The sequence below is a fragment of the Mastomys coucha genome, unplaced genomic scaffold (genome assembly GCF_008632895.1).
Source record: "Mastomys coucha isolate ucsf_1 unplaced genomic scaffold, UCSF_Mcou_1 pScaffold7, whole genome shotgun sequence".
Lineage (NCBI taxonomy): Eukaryota > Metazoa > Chordata > Mammalia > Rodentia > Muridae > Mastomys > Mastomys coucha.
Window position 1 is genome coordinate 86228880 of NW_022196913.1, and position 17020 is coordinate 86245899.

General features: G+C 34.1%; 1 protein-coding gene across 6 annotated transcripts in view; it reads right to left on the bottom strand.

Moving 5' to 3' along the window:
• Csmd3 (CUB and Sushi multiple domains 3) overlaps positions 1-17020 on the bottom strand; it is a 1179548-nt gene that overhangs the window by 143305 nt on the left and 1019223 nt on the right. For all 6 annotated transcript variants that reach the window (XM_031358937.1, XM_031358936.1, XM_031358940.1 and 3 more), the window contains 3 exons: positions 16093-16217; positions 8322-8418; positions 6885-6989 (listed from right to left, as the gene is read on the bottom strand). In XM_031358937.1, the coding sequence (XP_031214797.1) occupies positions 6885-6989; positions 8322-8418; positions 16093-16217 (327 nt within the window). The remainder of the gene's footprint in view (positions 1-6884; positions 6990-8321; positions 8419-16092; positions 16218-17020) is intronic.

Below are 17020 nucleotides of genomic sequence, written 5' to 3' on the forward strand. Positions count from 1 at the left end.
TCTGTGGTTGCCAAAAGTGAATTACCAAAGACATGCAGTAAAATAGGTATATTCTCCACAAATGCAAAAAGAATTAATATAACTCTCATCCACACATAAGCACTACTCAGTTGTCTTTCCAGATGCCCAACTGCATAAAAATTCTGTTATTTGTATTATCTTAATTTATTTCCTTTTTTAAAAAGTAGTTCTTGAGTACAAATGCAAAGTATTACAGTCATTATGAAAACTATTATAGAAATTTCTTAAACACTGGAACTACAGCTATCATATGATCAAGTAGCTTCATTACTGCTATTAACCAATGAAAGAAAAAACACAGGAAGAAAGATGATGTTTCCCCATTGCAGAACTCCTCAGAGAAGGCAAGTTGAACAATCAACATAATTGTCAGGAAAAAAAAAACATAGCACATATTCACAGGAGAACCTTGTTTTCCAGTAAAAATTCCCTTATGCCCTTATGGGAATTTGTAGCAGTAGCAATGGAATTGACGGTGTTATGTTAAGTATAGTAAGCCAGATACAGTATGACAAACACAAGACGTCCTCATTCCTACATGGGAGCTAAAAGAATTGATGTAGTGGAAGTAGAAAGTCTGAATCTGTAAGAGTCAGGAAAGTGTTGTGGGAAGATAGAGAGATGATAGCTAATGACTACAGAAGCTGAGATGTCTAGAAGTACCTTGTAAAACTTCACAGAATGGATGGTCAAGTACCAGTGATTGACAACAGTGAATTGTATATTGCCGAACATGTAGGTCAAAAATTTACCAATATTCCCAACAAATAAAAAAAAAACATGTTTTAAGTAATAAGTGTGCTAATGACTCTCTAAATTTGATTAATACATAGTGTGCACATATACTGACATATCAGTGTTTCAATAAATATGAGCAATGATTCTGTGTCCATTTTCACATTTTTTAAAAATATCTGTGTTCTCATATATTAGTTTTCCTTCAACTCTTCCTCCTCTTCCTTTGCTATTCTTGTATATGATGTGATTAGTGTTAAAGTAAAAAACAAAAACCAGGCAGGGAAACTTGAATCCATACAGCTCCCCAAAGTAGGTGTTTGGAGGAGCAGTAGAGAACACCGTGACATGTGTAAGCACCCACAAGGCCAGGAGGAGGGCTTCAGAAAAACAGGAAAAGAGCCCAGAGTACTAGGGAAATCTTGTTGAACTCTGGACCAGCATCCAAAAGAATGAATATAGAGAAGAAAGGAAAAATGTCTCCTTTCTGAGTCAGAACTGAAAAAAACTATGCCGATTTAGTAGAACCTCATGGTGCCTTTATAGTAATGTATCTAATTCAAAGTCTGTCTCCAAACATACAAAATTTAGAAACTTGCAAGTCTACTGAATATAGTCTGTTTCAACAATACGCAGGTTCTTATATTACCACAAAATAGGTATTTGTCTATTTTATTAAAAAAAAAAATTCTGCTAGGCAATGCTGGCTCATGCCCTTAATCCCAGAGCTTGGGAGGCAGAGGCAGGTGGATTTCTGAGTTCGAAGCCAGCCTGGTCTACAGAGTGAGTTCCAGGACAGCCAGGGCTACACAGAAAAACCCTGTCTCGAAAAACAAAACAAAAAAAAATTCTTGAATCCTGATAAAAATGTATCTATAAACAAAATATATTAATTGAGAACAAAAATAGCTCCTATGCTTGAGTAGAGTGCATTGTATGAACTGATTCAGGTGAGCTGTCAGTGGGTATGCAGGCAGTCTTCCTGCCGCTCCTAAAAAAGGTCCCAAATCCAACCACAGAGATGACATGGATACTTGATCCCCTATCATGTTTACTCCTAATTAGTTTTTCTACCTGGAGTCAAACCTCTGTTATTGCTTTTTGGATCTAAGTTTCTCCTTAACCACAACAATAGTGAGTGATTCTAATTTGGTAAAGCTGTATTTAATCATTAAACTATCTTGTTCCACTTACCACCATTCCAGTAGAATAAGACTTGGTAGTTCGCTAACACTACACTGTTGACATTATTGATTAGAAAACAGGAGTATAACACAAAGACTATTCCAACGAGTTTCCAACCAATTAAAAGAACGTTAGGCTTCTGCTGGCACTTGATTAACTGCCTACAACTTCGAGTGTGATCGCCCTTTGTTTTCTTTCTTTTCTAACCTTCTCTCCTACTTGTGACCACTCTTGCATGATCTGTAAATTTTTCTTGCTAATCTATTGCATCATATGCTTGCATATTTCTGTTTTAATCAATCACTGATGAAAACACGGACCTGGAGTATTTTAATGAGACAATATCACCAAATATACTGTTTATTAAGGAATTTATTTAGTTTAACTAAAAAGGTCATTATTTCCCAAAGAAGGTATGATTTGATAAAATTATTATTTAATTATGTTTATGGGCTTTTTATTACAGTATTAGCATTAGCTGATATTTATAATTATATTTACTTTAATCCAGGAAGATTTTAGAGTTTTGCTCCAATTAAAAGGGAGCATTAAACTAATACTTTCATGTTGCTGTGTGGATGATCAATAATATACTGCTTAAAATATTTGATTATCATTTCCTTACTGGATGCTAGTCTATAATTTCTGAAATAATATTGAACATTGTTCTTATCATTATGCTAATGGATTCATTTTCTTTTGATTTTTGTCTGTTTTCATTTTCTAATTATTTGTATTGAGAATCAGCTTGAACCCAAAGCACACCTTTGAAAATATTTACTTGACAATATATGGATTTAAATAAATCTATTACCTTTGAAAAACTTCTAGGTCTGTAGAATAGTCAATGCTGTTGGAGTCATGCCTGATTTATTCAAATGCTCATATTTTACCAATAATAGGTTATAGCTCCCTCATTTTTTTATTCTGATGGAGAATTTAATGTAGAAAACTCTAGTAGTCATTAGTATCTCAGTCTATGACTGTACTCCACACTATAAAGTTTCCATGCAACTAGAAAAATAATTCATTTAGCTTCCAACTCCCTGAAGGAGAAATCAGTGTCCTTCCCAGAACTAGGCACTAAATACTACTTTTGAAAGTGAATATGAAGATTTAAGACACTTAAATGATATCTATGATGATATGTATCTTTCTACCAATAAAAGATATTGGTTTTTGAAGTCTAAAATTATGAAGTTTGAAGTCATTATTCATTCATTTCCCTTAATACTACCCAAACATTTACCTACCTGAGATTCCAAATTACATTATCAGCACCTATATTTATATTAAGATCTGGATCGATCTCCCTTATTCGTGAAAACTAGTATTTCTTCAACATATACTCAACGATTTTTCAACATTCAAATAAAGATAGCACAAAATTATCTAAATAACCATTGAATACAAAAGATATTTTGATACATATTTTATACAAGAAATAATTTGTTTTCCATTAAATAATATATATTAGAGGTACAAATAGTTAATAAAGCTTCTTCAAGCTAGTTATGAATATGATAATTCAATATTCTGTATTATACATGACTACAGAAATGGATGGAAGCTTTGGACTAGATAGACCGCTGCAATAAAGTAATAGGTATCTATGCCTTCAGCAGCAGCCGTAGTTACTACTGCTTCTTTTAACCTTATGTGCCAGGCCTCCTAAAATAGATGCAGTTCTCCTAGCATGAAATTCTCCATAGCTCTATATGAACATGAAGTTTGTTCTGCTGAAAATATTCTCTTTCTTGTCTAACTTAAGCTTCTTGCTAGTTTTTAAGACTTTGAACAAATGTCACCTTGTCTTTGAAAAATTATGTGAACTTTACACATGAAATTTATACATATATTGTTCTGCATATTCTACCACATTAATATCTATCATACATATCTATTACTGTGTGGATATCAATGTGTTGTGTCTTAACCTTTCTGTCTCTTCTATTAGATTAATATTTCTTCAAAGGAGACTGTAGCATAAATATCTTCACATACTCTGTGTTGAGCATTGTATCTCTCAAAGAAAAGGTGTTCAAACTTTATACAAATTAAATAAATGAGTTTTCTTTAATTATTTGTCATGTTTTCGTTTTTCATGAAAATACATATATTGTTTTTGAGCATCATAAATGCAGTATAATAGCTCTAGCACTTGTTACTAATGTTAGAGTTTGAACCGTTATTGTCCTCCAAACCATCCACATGGGAAAGGAAGGCTTAGACCCTGGGATAGTTTTACTGAAACGGAAAGATACATTTCAGAGAACCAGGTAAAAATATTATTTATCATCTTCAAGAAATTTTGGTGACCTCTGGCTTTTCCTTTCCTTTTCTTTTCTCCATAACCATGAGGAGGTGTTCTTCTACTATACATTCCCTTTTATTGACAGATGGCATCCTCACTAAAAGAAAACAAATCTGCCCAATGGAGAACCAGAAACTTTTGAGTGTGTCAAAATAAAAGTCTTCTGTCATTAAGTTGATTATCTATTACCATTAAAGTAATAGAGAGCTACATGGAATAACTAGACTTTACTAAGTACAGGTGCAGCATTTCTGGCTCTCTGATTTCCCACTAGAAATTTTGTTCTATCAAAACGTTTAGCACAAGTCACTGTGTTTTAGTAGTGGAATGTATGGCCTGAACCAAGAGATGTTAAAGTGTAATACATAGAGTAGTACTGTCAAGAAACTGACTTGTATAATAAATATAAAACTGTGCATAAAACTACAGTCTAGATTCTATCACAAACATCAACACAGGTATTGTCAGATTGTGAGTATTTGTCAATTACATATATTTGACATAATCTATGTTTAAGGATTAGATTTAGTCATTCATTTATTTAATCAACACATTGTTTTTGAGTACTTATCAAATATTAGGAACTCGTCACATTATGGGAGACTATAATATAAATAATATAAATGAACACAGCTATGTTGTATGTCCAATGCTGCCTGTATGAAGTATGCATTCTAGATTGAAAGGAAGCAAATCTCTTTTTATTCATAAAATATCCTAATTACATGTATGATACATTTGATCTAGGATTAGTATGACATCTCATATATGTACGCAAGTAACAGGCCTAATTCATTTATGCTGTTTGTCTTGTTTTATTGTTATTTGTTTGTTTAAATGCTTTTCCAAAAATTGGATACCAATATATGGTTTCTATACGAAGAAAGCCACTTATTCTAATTCCAACTGAAATTTTCTATAACATCATTATTTTCTTTGATCATCAGGTCCAGGTGCTAGCGCGAATCAGGGATGTTGCAGAACCTGTAGAATACAGAATCTTGCTAGACAAAGTGTGTCACTGAGGTGGGCCTTGGAATTTATGCTAGTCAGTGTCTCTGGACTAGCTCTTTCCATCCATCTATTGACATATCAGCTTATGTTTACACTAGCATGAAGCTATTGTGCTAATTCTACCATGATGACTGACTGGAAAGTAAAAGATAATAGAAATAGATTGTTACCTACTACACATAACTTTTGCTACATATTCTGACACAGCAATGAGAAAAGAAACAAATTCAAATGCCCTTTACCTCAATTTATAAATCTCATATGGGGGAAGCATTGTAACTGATACCAAGGAAATGTTGTAAATGAACTTAAGAAGAGACAGTGTAAAAAAATTGAATGACTGAACAAATTAGAAAAAGATACTAGAAATATTAAATCTCTGAAGGAAAAAACCTGTAAACTCTTATATACCAATAAATAGCAAAGACATTGAATCAGCAATACAAACAAAGATCTAGCAAAAGACTGTATAAGTGAATTGTCCAAAGTATTAGTGACTTCACCCAATACTTATCAAACCTTTCCACAAATGATATAGGAATGAACATTTCCAAATTCACTATTGATGTCAGTATCATCTTGCCACTGTAGCCACAAAAACACAATTTGAAAAAAAAAGTAGTTGAAAAAGTTCACGAGAGGTATCATATGGGATAGTAGAAAACTAAACATACTTAGTTCCTGTAAAATCAGCAAGAAGACAAGGAGGTGTGCCACTTGTACAGAAGTCCCCCCAGACTTACCATATGGGATAGTGGAAATCAAAAGGCAATTCTTCTAAAACAGGGAAGAGGCAAGGAAGTGGGTCACTGTTTTAAAATTTCTAGCTAGAGTAATCAGTGGTTAATTTCCTTCAGTATGTAATGGCACAGAGGACTCTGTGGAACTTATGCAGTTACCTAAACCAATCACAGATGGACACATACATGCTGCTTCTTCCACATATGCAGCACATCTAAAGCACTCACTTTTAAAGAAAAAGTCCAATCGTGGTTGCTGGGGCTAATGAGAATTTAAAGTGAAAATTGCTTATCAGCCAGCCTAAGATTTCACTTTCACAAGAATATATTTTAAAACATTGATTTATATCCTTATGGGTACTGAACACTTATAAATTTATTAAAGGGGTAAAAATCGTGTTGCTTCTCCCAACATTAAAAAACAATTGTGTGTGCCAAAACTCCTGTATTTTCTCCACACACGTTTTTCAACTGAATTGATAGAATACTTTGAAATCTCAAACAATCCTAGATCAGACTTAATGTTTTGTCAGAGTTGATGTCATTAGGGGAAGCCAGGAAAGGGGAGAACATTTGAAATGTAAATAAAGAAAATATCTAATAAAAAAACCTGTTTTTTGTTTATTTTTATTTTCATTTTGCTCTGAAGGTTTTATTGAAAATAGATTTTTTCCATACAATATATTTTTATTATGGTTTCCTCTTTCTCCCAAATTACTACCACATTTGATTCCCTAATTTTTCTATATCTCCTTAGAAAACAAAAGGCATCTAAGGAATAATAATAAAATAAAAAAAAATAAGATAAATTTAAAACAAACTGGAATATGACAAAACCTGTTTTACCTTTCCTGGAGTCAATAAATTACCTTTACCTGTGTATTCAAGATGAAATCCTGCAGCAGAGACACTGATATCTGATTGGAAATTTAGGTATAAATTATTAGATGTACTATTGAGAAGATGAGGTATTGTTGTTCCTGAAATGACAATTGATAAGTCAGGTTAAGGATCATGTATAAAAGTCCACAGCAACAATAAAGAAATTAAGTAAACTTGTAAGCAGCCAAGCCATTGTAATTAAAATTGTATATTGTTCAAAAGCCTTTGAGAAAGTTTAGTAGAAATATTTTTGTCCCATTTATCCCGTCTTATTTCACTGTCCCTGCCTCTGAGAGTGACCTATGAAATGACTTCGGATAGTTCCCTAAAATTACAGACAGAAAGAAAGAGGGTAGCCAAAAGCTGTTTGAGTTTCATGGAAACTGCAATATCATATGTGTGAATTAAAAATAAGATTATATTAAAATTTGCATGTGACCTTTAGACCATTGTAATGAAAGACTTTGTATAGCTTTAGAACAGATATTCATTAATTCATATTTATTAATAAAATAGATGCATAATTATTTACCAGATTGAATACTTGATATTTCTTATACTCTGATAGCAAAGTTGATTGTTAGATTTCAAAAAAGAAGTCCCAGTTTTGAAATGACATTAGCTTCTTTCTCAGCAGATTTATTGTAATGGATTTCTGAACTTCTGAAGCAAATGAACCTTGCTCGATCCAATTATTAAATTTGAAAATATAAAATATATGTGCCTGAACAAATTAATCCCTGCCTATTTATTCAGAAACTCTAAATGTCCAACACAGTTTCAAGCAGCAAGCCTGAAAATAACTATGGATTCTCTTTTGAGATAAACTCCAATGTAGATGTGTATTCAGTGCTACAAATATCCTTAGAATATTCATAGGTAATATTCCATAGGGGAAAATTCATAAGGAATGTTTACACTTGCTTTGTACGGATGCCTGTAAGATGTCTTGCTGACTGCTTGGGGAAAATGGGAAGAATCACTTATAGACTGCATCTTAATACTGAATTGTTTCCAATCGGAGTCTTTTCCTTGGTGCCATCCCTGCCATCAAGGAAACAGGAGGTAAACAGAAGCCAGAAGGAATGGACCTCCCTTACATCGTAGAGCCTCATAGTAATTAAGAACTCTGATGCTATCGTCTCTCAAGCTTGGTCCAGCTCTCCATATATGTCATATGTCAATGACACATACCACCTATACTATTTATATAAAAGAATCATCACAAAAAAAATCATGACATATTGGCAAACTATTATTAGAATGCTGGAAAGCTTAAAAGAATATATGCTGCTCCTTTCAGTACTTTAAAACTTCTTGTAACTTAGGTTCATAATTAAACCTCAAAGGCTTTGAGACAACTATTTTAATTCTTTTTCTGTATTGCTGGTTATATTTTCATTTTCAATGACCTCTGATTTCTTTTTTACCTGAATAACTTCCAAGTCTCGGTGCATTGTTGTCTCCCCCATCATAGAAGTCTAGAGAGTCCCAGTTGTGCTCCGTAGCAAAGCTAACAACTTGTACCTATGAAATAACAGTGTCTGGTGAAAATTAATGCTTTTAAGCAGATATGCAGTCTAGAAGTACCCACTAGAAGATAGATCACAACATCCCTGTTTCTATCATAGATGGTTCCACAAAAATTGATTTGGGGCATTATATTAGGTCCACATGAACTCATTTGTATAGAGAAGCCTTATGGAGCAGCTGGCAGAGTGCATGATGGACATAGCATGGACGTTGATGTCTCCATTTTAGAACATATTGTTACTAAATGATTTGGCTTAATGTGCTAGGAATTCAAATCCATGTTCTAAATAACTAGCTAACATTATTGCTTTGGAGTACTAGACTTCTGTCAATAGCTCAATTTTCTCTTTGCTTTACTGTAAGAAAATAAACAGATCCATAGCTCACAAGCACGGAGGACTTTGCAGTGCATTTTCAGTAGGCTTACTCTTGAACTCATTTCCATGTATAAATCCATTCGATTTTTCTCTAATATTTACATTACTGTCAATATAGGCAGCCACAGGCAGTATTTTATAATAGATTTGTATGGATCTTTGAAAGACTACTTTTATTAATGTAGGCAGAATAGAAGTCACCTTGGAGGTCCCTCATGTGAGAGGCAAATACTGGGCTATGATTCTGTGTCTATTAGATTTTATTTAAAGAAACAGACATGTGCTATTTTGTTGTACCTCACTTGGCACAGTATGAGGTTTCCAGGAACCCATGGAACTCACAACTGTAGGTTCCATTCTGTTCTTTACAGATTGCTTTGTAGCTTATAAGAAGGAAAGGGAGAATTTTATTAGAATGCATTCATTTTAACTAACTGGATTCTGTTATAAGTGTAAGCACTAATTTGCTACATAGTTATCACAATTCCACTCATTAAACTGTTCTTTTCTGCAAAACAGCCCTCCATCACTCTCCTATTCAAGCGAATACTGGCATTGCTGCTCCAGGGGTGAGTGCCACATGGCAGGAGATATCCTGCCTGCATGATTGGCACCTGATCTAATGTGCTATTCCAGAACAACAAGGATTAAAGCTCTAACCATTACTTTCTTAAACAATAATTCATTCCCAATTATTTTCTGAATTTTTCTTTTCTTCAGTCTAGTGTAAAAAAAAATATTGTACTGTGCTAAAAATACCTTGTAAAGATTCATGCAGGAGTTGACTTTTGATCTGAGCTGAAGGTAATGAGAAGCTTCTAAAGGAAGAAAATTATTAAATGTGTGAAACGGTGGATGAATCAAACAATGATCTGGACTCAGTGAACTCTCAGTAATCCAATTTAGCCACAGTGAGAGAATCTCTATGTAAGGTGGAAGCTGAATGCATAGTTAGAAGCACAATAGGATACAGACAAGGACTGAAGCTTAATGATAAATACAAAAAACACATGTCAGGGTCACTGGGTTTGAAACTTCCTTATAACCTTTGTCTACACATGTTTAAAAGCCTAGAGATGCTGTCAAACTTGTGCTTCAAATTCATCACAAAAGTTATTGTGAGGAAACTGCCTGATTCACAGATTCCCTAACATTTAAGCTAGATAATGTGTACTTAATTTATGCTTAATGCATAGTATAAATTGAAAACTGAGAATCTTAGCTGAGAAAGATGAGGAGAGAGAGAGTGATTAAATACTAAACACTAGCAAAAATAATTATGCACTTGAAAGTATAATTATGCCTTCAGTTTTCCACTAAAGGACTGCGAAGTGGGAGGGAGAATATAATCAAGACTTCAAGTGCAGATCTGAATTGGTGGAGGAAATAAAAGTGGAAAAGTGAAGCTCTGTACAGCTGAAGTAGGTAAGATGCAGAAGAGGTACAGCAAAACTCTTGGTGTCACATGTGTTCACATGCAGGAAATAACTGGATCCCATGTGATGTAAACAAGAACTGAGACTGGATATTCAAGAACAAGTTCTGTTTTCCCCTGAGTTACTCAGAGAATAGCAGAAGAACAACATGTAAGCATCTCTAGGCTTGCCTACTATGCAGAAAAGGGGAAGAACATTTGTTCAATTCTGGATTTGTCAACGTATTTAAGAAACAACAGATCTTAATATGAGGAGCTTATAAATTATTACCTTATGTGTGGTGGTGGGGTGCACCTTTAAGAAGTAACTAAATGGAAAACATTGAGATATATGAAAAATTTACTGAAAAAAAAATGTAAAGGTAAATGAGAAAGCAAAACATCCACAAAAGCGAATACCAGACTGATGTGGCCAAAAGCAAAGAAATACATGCTCTTCTTCAATGCTGGAAAAAGAATCGTAAGAGATCCCCAGAGACCTGGGATTGGAGAGGATCTGTTGCTTAGTTTGATGTCTGTATACTGATTCAAGATTTGGATACTCAGTTCTAGTTTGTTGAAAAGATAATATTTTATGTTAAATAGCTATTCAGTGCATGGTGATATCTTATGGTATTCACAAACATTTGATACCAGTTTTGACTGAAAGAGTCTAAGACATGTAGCTTGATATAATAAAACCATATTGAGTATAGAAGCAAGAAATGTCCAGAAAAACTAATAGGCAGTGTTCTGGAATCTCTTATGCAAATTTGAATGAGAAACTACAAGGACAGAAACTCAGATAAGAGATAGCAGAAGTCTATATTTCCATTTCAGCCTTGTGAGAAGTTGTGGATAAAATTGGCCAGCATGATAGTAGCAGGATAGCTCTGTGGTGGAGTACGCTGGATAGTTTTGGGTCAACTTCACATAATCTAAAGTTATATGATAGGCTAGAACCACAATTAAGAAAATGTCTCCCTGAGACTGAAGTGAAATCAAGCCCGTAGGATACTTTCTTAATTAGTGATTGATGCCTGAGTGCTCCACCCATTGTAGGAAGTGCTGTACATAAGATGATGGTCCTGGGTCTGCCATGTCCTCTGCATAGCTCTTGCCCTCATGTTCCTGAAGTGTTTGGCTTCCTGTCCTGACATCTTTTGACGGTGAATAGTAATGTATAATTGTAAACCAAATAAATCTTTCATCCCACATTGATTTTGGTTGTGTTTTATTGCAGTAATAAAAACCCTAACTTTATCCCTTTATTATGGAATCATAGGAACTTAGGAAATTCATGCTGATAATAATTATGCAATCAGTATTTCTTCATGATTTCACAAATAGTTCTTTGGTTAAATACAGCCCCTTGGAAGCTGTCCCTGGGACATTCTGATAAAATAAAGAGGAAAAGAAATGAATCTATCGCTTCTCACAAACATAGCACATCATATTAATATAACAAACTGATCTTTCTGTTGACATTTTCCCAAAGAACTTTTAATAATAAAATATTGGCTACTTTAGAATCTTCTCTGATTTTTTTTCTACCAAAGCCTAGTTCATTTCAACCCAGACCTGACACATTAAATATAGTTTTTAATGCCTATATGTTTAGTTCCAAAACCTCCCAAGTTAAATGTTTATCAAACTTATATATCACTTATAGAATAGTCAGTAGTTACATTTAAAACATAAAAGATGCACTATGTATGATATGTCCAATCACAGAGTCCATATGGAGACTTATTTTTCAAGGTAATAAACAGCCCTGCAGAGTCCAGTATACATTTCATGCTACAAGATTTCTAAATACTCTGCTAAACTCAGCTTCGGTTTTCCAGGTGGAATCAATAAATAAAGTGCTTTCTAAGTAAAGATTTTATATTGGCATTCACATGTCCAGTTTTGAAGGTGTTTGCTCAAGGCGCAGAATATACCACAAACTGTCTAGATATTTTATTAGTTTATTTTGCGCTTCTAACTCTCCAAAATAGTTCCAAACCCACTGCTTGAGGAGATATCCATTGACGTTTCTAAAAGTATTTACTGAGCTTATAGTGCCATGCCTGGCAGTAGGTGCCAGAACTATTTTGGCCACTGGTTTCAGGAGCTTATAGACAATTAGCAGATGATAGGAAAATCTGATAGTGTTATAATAAAAATATATAGGAGGAAATTTAACCTCTTATCTAATTCATAGAAGGTTTATCACAGAAATATGTTTCAGACAGAAATGAAAGTAAGGTTCAGACGAATAAGAAGAGATGCTGGCTACTGTCAAAGACAAAGGAAATAATATCCACAATGTCCACAGGAAACTGGATGTCACACTGTTACAACAATGAGTGTTGTGAACACAATAAACTTTAAGAAATGGAGCTGAGGACAGAGCAATGAGCACTGGTTAGTGTTTAAAATGATGGAGAAATACAGGTGCCATGAGTAAGAAAATGATAGTATAAGATTTTAATTTTTAAAAGTGGTTGGGTGGTTGGTTGGTTGGTTGGTTGGTTGGTTGGTTGGTTGGTTGGTTGGTTGGTTTTTTATTCATTTTGTCAGGAACAAACTGAAGAGAATATGTCTGGATCAAGGATAAGACCCACTTGATCTTTTGTGGTAAAAACACAAATGGAAATAGAGACCTGTGAAAGACAGTCTTGGCGCAGTTTGTTAGAGACAAATGTAAGTCAGAATAAAATTCAATATTTCTGGCTTGAATACTGAATGGGGTTGGAGACATCCTCATATAGAGAATGTTCTAGAAAACAAACTCTATGGAAATGGGCCATGCTGAGAGAGATAGAAGAACGGAGAAATCATTTGTTGAAAAAAATCATAAAATTACTATTGGATAATTTAGCAATAAACTTAGCTGTAAAGCCCATTGGCTAGTTTAGATAGTATAAATCTGGTGTTAGAGATGTGAGCTTCTTATATTGGTCCAAACCCTATCATTAATTATGTCCATCTTTCATGAAATGCAGGTTTTGCTTTTTATTTTGTCATTATTGTCATTTGTTTTGCTTTTATTATCTCTTATTATTTTAGTCATGTTTAGCTCATAACAGTCACTGGGAACATAGAAGTAAAGACTCAGAAAAGAAGATGAAATAACCTGAAATAAATAGGCCTCAGACTCTTAGAACATTAGTATCTGAATGATGGGTTGACATTAAAGAAGAGACAAGGTTAAATATAGAAGCAGGTGATTCGGTTGAAGGAAAGGTACTACGATCCATGAAAATATTGATGTAATAACTAAGGTGGGGAGAAGTGCTTTGAGAGTGACAGGGGAATCTGTAATGTTAAACTGTGTTGTCTCAATGCACAGATCAGCAATGCAAAGGATTTAATCATGCAGGTGTTCATGGTAGAACAGCTTGATTAGAGCATTAGCTACTAAAGCCACACTGCAGAGTACCAAAAATAGGACAAGGTAGTGGAGAAATAGCTGATAACACATAAATGATCAAGGACATCCTTCATAATGTTATAAATGAATGAGCTAATGGAAGTTCTCTATGGTTCTCCTTTCAGAGCACAACCAGAGGTATGTACAATCCTGAAGTCTTTGTTTAATCTTTTGTTTTTTTTTTTTTTTTTCAGAATGTCTATTTGGGAGAAATGTAGACAAGAATCATGAGAGGAAGGAAGAAAAGATGCCTTAAAGAGTATACACATAGTAAATGAATAGAAAAAGATTGGCTGTGGGATAAATGTTTAAGTATGAAATAGGGGAGAGGACAAAAAATGGCTAAGCTAACTAAGGGTATATAAAAAAGCTTTGAGAAAACTCACTTCTTTTTCAGCTAATTATATATGTATGTCTGACTATATATGAGATCAGAGGCATTTTGCATTGAGAACAATACTGCTCCCCACCCCACCCCCCAAAAAAATCTGCATTATTAAACCAAAATTTCAACACCAGCTATGGGACACCACCCTATAAATTACTAGTTAGTTGCAGAGGGCCCTTCTAACATGAAAGGTCATTGACAATATTGCTTAATCATGGACCTAGATGATACAACCCTATAACTCCAGATGCCATACTTATAGGACATAGAGATCAATCTCAAGCTAACTAGGAAAATATCCTGCTGAATACCTTTCATAGTACTGGAACTCTGCCATGAAGAGTTCTGGATGCCAAAAAGAAAAAAAAAAAGCATTGCTTTTATTCAACATTGTAGTCTGAATGCTGCAATACCAATGTGTCTGAATTGATAAAGCCACTTCTGCAATATTGGCATGGTGGTTACACGGTAGTCAACTGTTTCCTAATAGGATTCCAGGTCTGTCCCTCAGAGAGAATTTGTGCCTAATGCTGTGAAACTAGTAAAAAACTACAGGATGGGGAGGTCATTGGCCATAGTGGGAACCTGTTCTTGCTGTTTCACTCAGTGCTCATGTTATCAAATTGCCTGCTAAATAGTTATCCTTTAGGCCCATATTCTACTGATGCTCTCAACTGTGTTCAAAGAATCATGCTTTTTCAGTGATTACTATAAAAGTTTCACATCTGAACGAAGATGTAAGACCAAATGACTATGAATGAGTAGGGGTGCTCAACTACAGATGGAACATCTATATCAACCCCAGAGATTAGGGAACATTTTAAAAGCAGGAGTAAGAAGAATGTAAAAGTCAGAGCAAAGGGAAGAATCCTGTGGAATGATGGAGACATTGCATGTGTAAACTCACAGCAGCTACAGTCTCTACATGAGAACTGTACAAGATCAAACCATTCAAGAATCCAGTGTGGAAGAAGTTCCTGAGGCTTCATCCCTACCTGAAAGTTACTGAAAATTGATAGCTGCTAAAAAAAATAAAATTCAGTTTTCTTTAGGAGTGTGACTACTGGTTGCTTGCAGATGTGATAGTAGATATTTCACACCCATAGATATTTTTAATATTTTTGTAATCATGTTATTCATGTATTTACTTGTTTATCTCTCTCCCTCTCCCTCTCCCTCCCCCTCCCTCTTACCTCCTTACCTCTCTCTCTCTCTCTCTCTCTCTCTCTCCATCTTTGTGTCTGTATGTATGTTTATGTGTACATGTGAAGGAGATTTGCCATAGTTGATTATCTATTTCCTTTCTGTGAGGAAGGGATCTAACCAAGAACATTAGGCTTGGTAGTGAGTATATTTACTTGTTCATCCATCTAGCAACCCTGAATATTCTGAATATTATTTCTGAATATATTCTGAATATATTTCTGAATAGCAACCCTGAATAGTCTGAAAATATACCATTTAGTTTTGTGCCATCAATTGTCATGTTTTAATATTAATACCTACTGTGTGGGGTTTTTTTTAGATTATATTCACAATACCCTATTCTGAAGACTTATTCTTAGATAACAGTGTTCAAAATCAGTGCATTTAAGAGGTGATTGCATCTTGAGGGCTCTGACCTCTTCAATTGATTACTCTACTTATGTGTTCATAAGTCATTGGGTTATTCAGAGATATGAAACTTTAGGAGATGGGTTCTACTTGGAATGAGTTACTGGAAATGTGTCTGTGGAGAATTTGTCTTTACCCTAGTCTTGCCAGTTTTTTGATGGAAATAATCTGGGCCAGAGAATACTCTATTAGGTCTCTGATAAACAAAAACCCTTATCTCAAGACTCTATTATGTTTAGTAGAAGAATTTGTTTTAATTTTGTTATTGCCTTCTTGAAAACTAGATTTTGCTGTGCTTTCAAGTAAAAATATTAATAGTAAATACATTTCTATTAAACTTTTGCCAATTCAACTATTTGCTGAACTTTAAGAAATAATATGCAGTCTGTCATTGCTGAAAATATTAATTCCAAATATAAAATGAAAAAAATAAGACAAAGCAAATAAATATCCTTACTTGAATGCCAGCTCCCTCTGGCACTGTGATCTTCCAAACACAATTCAAATTGTTGTCATAAGGCTCAGGATATCCAGGAGACAAAATAGTCCCTTTGCGCTTAGTTAAAATTCCCCCACAAGGCACTGAAAGTTAAGGAGCATGAAAGCCAGTTAATTCTTCTGAAAAGGATTACAATAATACAAAGGTCAGACAAAATTCTCCGAATCAGAGCAGGTTTTCAAACAAAACCACATCACACAATGTTTTAGGAATCAAGCATACCACAAAAATACCTACAGAAATTAATTATACAGCATTCATAAATGAATAACTAAAGTCATACAGTTATAACTCTCATATGTTTTATAATCTCTAAGACTTAATTGACACTATTCCTCAAACACAGAAAATAGAAAGTAAAATATGGTAGGTCAATGCTTACATACAGATAGAGAAGTTTCTTACTGTAATTTTGTACCTCATTTATTATTCTTGGGGTTTGGGGTTAATGAGATCTTTTAAAATCTAATATTGATTTTGGTAGTAATTACAATGAAAACATTCATTTAATCCACTCCATATGAGAAAATTAATAACTTTTGAATTTAAATTTATTTAAGTCTCCAGCAGTCCAAACAGATTATAAAAAGATTTTTTTAATGCTGTAACTGAGGAAACAGAGTCATTAGACATCAAAAGATCTTGCAGTAAGTGATGAACCTAGAATTTGCCTCCTGGATTTAGGTCCAAAGTCCATGTTCTCAGTGGAAGGATGATATTACATGTGGTTATTATCAGCTTATCTCCTAATAGAAAGAACAATATGTTCTTTATTCTTCCTCTTAAATCTACACTAAATTTGAGGTTCCAGAAACTTACAGAATGTACTGCACGAAGGTTTCATGTCCTGAGTGACCTTTTTCAAGTTCTGGGCATGAATCTTTGG